This window comes from Lactuca virosa, chromosome 6 (genome assembly GCF_052849685.1).
Source record: "Lactuca virosa cultivar CGN04683 chromosome 6, Lactuca_virosa_CGN04683_v6, whole genome shotgun sequence".
NCBI lineage: Eukaryota > Viridiplantae > Streptophyta > Magnoliopsida > Asterales > Asteraceae > Lactuca > Lactuca virosa.
In genome coordinates, this window is record NC_136431.1 from 225,996,263 (window position 1) to 226,001,379 (window position 5,117).

The 5,117-nt window shown below is 35.9% G+C and overlaps 1 protein-coding gene across 1 annotated transcript; it reads right to left on the minus strand.

The window, feature by feature from the left end:
• Nucleotides 1-2,232: 2,232 nt before the first annotated feature.
• On the minus strand, nt 2,233-4,063 carry LOC145122734 (bax inhibitor 1-like). Its single transcript, XM_079058304.1, has 6 exons — nt 3,915-4,063; nt 3,277-3,420; nt 3,084-3,175; nt 2,848-3,034; nt 2,683-2,755; nt 2,233-2,589 (listed from the first exon to the last, which is right to left on the minus strand). The coding sequence occupies exons 1-6, from the start codon at nt 3,993-3,995 to the stop codon at nt 2,480-2,482; spliced, it is 687 nt and encodes a 228-aa protein (XP_078914430.1). The 5' UTR covers nt 3,996-4,063; the 3' UTR covers nt 2,233-2,479.
• Between the last annotated feature and the right edge of the window lie 1,054 nt (nt 4,064-5,117).

Below are 5,117 nucleotides of genomic sequence, written 5' to 3' on the forward strand. Positions count from 1 at the left end.
AAAGTTTCAGATATAATATCTAAAAATAAAGATGATGTTTCCACTGAAGAAGTGGATGAAGAAGTCGATGATGCAGATCAAGAAGGTGTTGAGCAGGGGGAGCTTCCACCCCTGGATAATTCAGATCCACTGCCAGAAGTTGCAAACGAAGGAACTCAAGTTAGACGATCCGAACGAGTACGTGCTCCATCAACAAGATATCCGACTTCAAACTACATCCTTCTTACTAGTGAGGGGGAGCCAGAGAGTTTTCAAGAAGCTCAATCTCATATTGACAAAGCAAATTGGCAGAAGGCCATGGAAGAAGAAATGAATTCTTTGCAGAAGAATCAAACATATGAGTTGGTAAACCTCCCCAAAGGAAAGAAAGCCTTGAAAAACAAGTGGGTTTTCAAGTTGAAGAAAGACGGCAAGGGAATTACTATGAAGTATAAGGCGAGACTCGTTGTCAAAGGTTTCCAACAAAAAGAAGGAATCGACTTTGATGAAATTTTTTCGCCAGTTGTGAAGATGATGTCTATTCGAGTTGTACTCGGATTAGTTGCCAGTCTAGATCTTGAACTTGAGCAGATGGATGTGAAAACAGCCTTTCTCCATGGTGATTTGGATGAAGAAATATACATGGAGCAACCTGATGGCTTTAAAGTCCCAAAGAAAGAGCATCTCGTCTGTAAATTAAAGAAGAGCCTTTATGGTCTTAAGCAAGCCCCAAGGCAGTGGTACAAGAAGTTTGATTCATTTATGATGAATCATGAGTACAAGAGAACTGTTGCAGACCATTGTGTCTATCTGAAGAAGTTTCCAGATGGGAAATTTGTCATCCTTTTGCTCTACGTGGATGATATGTTGATAGTAGGCCAAGATGCAATGATGATCAACAACTTGAAGAAGGATTTGTCTAAGTTCTTTGATATGAAAGACTTAGGCCAAGCACAACAGATATTGGGCATGAAAATTATCCGTGATAGAAAATCAAGAAAATTGTTCTTATCACAGGAAGAGTATGTTGAACGTGTGATCAAAAGGTTCAACATGGAAAATGCCAAGCCCGTTGGTACGCCCTTGGCTAACCACTTCAAGTTGAGTAAGAAAAATTGTCCATCTTCTGAGAAAGAAAAAGAAGAGATGAAGGCAGTCCCCTATTCCTCAGCCGTAGGAAGTCTTATGTATGCAATGGTGTGTACAAGACCAGATATTGCTCATGCTGTCGGTGTTGTGAGTAGATATCTAGCTAATCCGGGAAAACAACATTGGGAAGCAGTCAAATGGATACTTCGATACCTGAAGGGTAGTTCGAAACTATGTTTATGCTACGGGGGAGCAAAGCCAATCGTGGAAGGTTATACAGATGCCGATATGGCAGGAGATCTTGATAGTAGGAAATCTACATCAAGTTACATTTTTACTTTGGCAGGGGGAGCTATCTCGTGGCAATCCAAGTTACAGAAGTGTGTCGCACTGTCAACAACAGAAGCCGAGTATATTGCTGCCGTTGAAGCTGGGAAGGAGCTTATATGGATGAAACGGTTTCTTCAAGAATTAGGCTTTCCACAAGAAGAGTACATCATTCATTGCGATAGTCAGAGTGCTATGGACCTGAGTAAGAACTCGATGTACCATTCCCGTACAAAACATATTGATATACGTTATCACTGGCTTAGAGAAGCAATTGAGGGACGAGAATTGAAGTTGTTCAAGATCAACACCAATAACAATCCTGCAGACATGTTGACAAAGGTGGTGACACAAGAGAAACACAGACTATGTGCTGACATAGTTGGGATGAGGATTGTTGGACGGAGACTGGAGGGGGAGATTTGTTGTGTTCCAGCCTCCAAAGCCTCCAAAGCTACAGTAGCCATCATTGTTGACAAAATGAAACCTACGGGACAAGTTTTTCTTCCCACCCTATGATGAACACAATTAATAGACGCAACTACAATGGTGGCTGCCAAGACTATAAATAGAGACTTCATTCTTCAGTTGTATGCATCCCAAAAACAGAGACACAAATGGTATAAAACTTAGAGTGAGAGTGTTAGTGAGAGGGTTGGTCTTTTGTAATAGTTGAGTGTGAGAGTTGCTCCTCCTATTGTAATTCTATTTTAGTGTTTAATAGAAGAGTTTTCCGACCCCAACAGCTCATGGTGTTATATTGTTTAAATATTTTTGTATATGTTAAATATTTTTGACCATATACAAAAATTTGGCAAACCATTTGCTAAACCAAACACGATCTCAATTGGCCAAAAGGCCTTTATGATAAAAACCCTATGATTTTGGTTTTTCTTATGATTATCCCATATAAAATACCCTTTTCACACCGGATGATCAAAGAGGCCAAAAAAACAAAAAAAAACCTTTTATGACAAAAGCTCACTGTAAAACCCGATATCATATTAAGTCTCTAAGTGACATAGAACATATCCACGACTGATGTTAAAAAAAAAAAAAAACATGTACCACACAAAAGTATAAATTATACCGAGTTTTTATTTGTAGTTGAATGCAGCTTTTGTTCATAATCCCCCTCGTCCTCATATTCTTCCTCTGTTCCCTTCCGTCCGAATTGTTCAACTGCATAACATACTAATAAAAACAGCAATAAAATCAGTATAAAATGTGAGGGAGCAAAAACAGCATTCAAGTCAGAAAATAAGTTTGAGGGGATGCTTCACATACTCCAAGTCATTGGGATGAGCACCTGAGTTGCAACAACCATGCAACCAACAACCGCCATTAACCCAAAATAAATCTGCAAATTTGAAACAAAGACAATTAACACAAATGGTCGAAAAAGATGGAAAGAAACTGTAAAAAAGAATGAATCAGGAGTTACGTATTTACCTCAGATTGGAAATAAGCAGTGGCACCACCAAAGATTTTTGAAGCAAAATGTGACCAGAAGAAGATTGAAACACCAGAGGAAAGAAGAGCTCCAAGATAAAAAAACTCTCTACGCCTTTCTAGCATGGCAGCGCCTGAGAAACAAGCAAATGCGATGGCAGCTCCTATGTATTCACTCACCCACATGCTACAAAACCAATAGAAATATAATAATTAATAAAAGGAAAAGAACAAACCGCGTGTCAAAATCTATGAATAATTTGGCTACAGAAACAGAGGAGGCTCCGTAGAGAATGCTAAATAGGTAATATGTCATTAACCTTTTGTGCTGGAATAAGAATCCCATGAAGAATATATAAGGAATAATTAAGATTAATAAGATTTCAAGAAATCATTGGGTATATACGTAGAAGATAACTAGACAACTACCTCTTCCCATGGAGGAGTGGCGATCAACCAAAGCATACATTCAAATGTTGCCAAGGCAGTGAAAAAACATCCATTGTCCAATAGGATATGGAGATAAAACCCGAGTGCATATGCTATTAACAAGCAACATACTTTCGCATATCCCTGCAATCACATGATTATAGGAATTATATGTTATCATACATATACACATGCCTTGTATAAAGTCCATGTAAGCAATATTTTATTTGATTATTTTTTATCACAATTAGCGAGTTTGATGTTAGCACCACAAAACGAACAGCATAGAAACATTAGACCGTTGATTTTTTTTTTTTTTTTATTCATTATACAAAACTCAGAAATACTTCCACAATCCACATGCACTTTGAAAACCAAGTAATCAAAACAAGAAAGACTCAACGCAGTCTGAATATTAAATATACAATAATAATAACAATATATCGTCTAATAAATATTGGTTAGAAAAAGAATGAAAAAGAAGATATACTCTTTCAAGATTTCCTAAACAAAATTGTTAAACAAAAAGAATCATCTAAAAATTTCACAGAACCATTTTTATCCAAAACCACACATTTATGATTTATTTACTATTAAGCCAGATCAGCCAGATTCCACAGAATATACAGTTTACAAACCTGCTTCAGAGCAGTCTGAACTTCAGGAGAGATTTGGCGAATATCCTTGAGAGAATAGCAACTCGACAACAAGGATTCCATTGAAGTTGAAGACAGATACCTACGATGTCAAGAAATTTTGGTATTGAATAAGATGACTCTTAGACGGCAAACGATGTGCCGTATTTATAGATGTTTAGTTATCTGGTAGGGTTAAGTCAAATATATATATATATATATATATATATATATATATATATATATATATATATATATATATATATATATATATATATATTATTACTTATGTTTTTATTTTTAATAATGCATAAGCAAATTTTCAGTAGACAAAGTAAGGTTTTTTAACAATCAAACGTATAGTTTTGGGAAGAATTTTTATGTCTTTTTTTGCAAAAAATGATTTTATTTGTAACCTTGAATGTAAATGTTCGTGTTTGAAGACATTCAGTGATTATAGTGTTTTATATTAGTTCTGTTAGTTTTTGTTTTGTTGGTTAATATATAATTATGAGTTATTTTTCATAAAAGTTCAAAACTTTATAACGGAGAAAAATCCCTGAGTACCCATTGGGGATCCCGGATACCCATTGGGGATGGGGATGGGGATAGATTTTTAATCCCTGATGGGGATGGGGTCGGGTATGGGGATGGGGATGGGGATTCGGGTATGGGGATGGGGAACACGAAACCCGGTATACCCGTACCCATTGCCATCTCTACTTGCAACAAACTATTGACATATAATTATCTCTATTATTAAAGAGGAGAAATGATGTAAATGCAACTCTATTTATCTTTTTTTTTTTTAAACATCTTCGATTTTCCTTATCAAATCCTTCCAGATTTTTGTTTATATTTGTTATATGTAGTGTTTATTAGAGAAATTTTATGAAATAACCATACTCTAAAGGGTGTTTTCATCTTTTAACCATAAAACTTTGAAATTTGTAAAATGACCATCAAATCCACAGAGGGTGCTCTCAGGATCACTTAATGGCTCTGAGGATTGGTTAATGGCTCTGTTCTTAAGCAAAACATAGTGCCAAATTTTTCGGTATGAAAACCTAATTGCCCGTTTTCTGAGTTAATTATATGTTGTTAGGGTGTATGATAGTTTGTATGAATGTATAATAGTTTAGTGATTAGTAAATCCCAAAATTTTGCCCGATTTTTGCCATGGAAATATCGTTTCTGCGAAGAACA

What these genes read in the sequence shown, in the direction of transcription:
- LOC145122734 (XM_079058304.1), bottom strand. Translation starts at nt 3,995, where the DNA reads ATGGAATCCTTGTTGTCGAGTTGCTATTCTCTCAAGGATATTCGCCAA. An exon ending in TTCATAGATTTTGACACGCG is followed by an intron (nt 3,035 to 3,083) that starts GTTTGTTCTTTT and finishes TTGGTTTTGTAG; the next exon opens with CATGTGGGTGAGTGAATACA. An exon ending in CTGCTTATTTCCAATCTGAG is followed by an intron (nt 2,756 to 2,847) that starts GTAAATACGTAA and finishes TCAAATTTGCAG; the next exon opens with ATTTATTTTGGGTTAATGGC.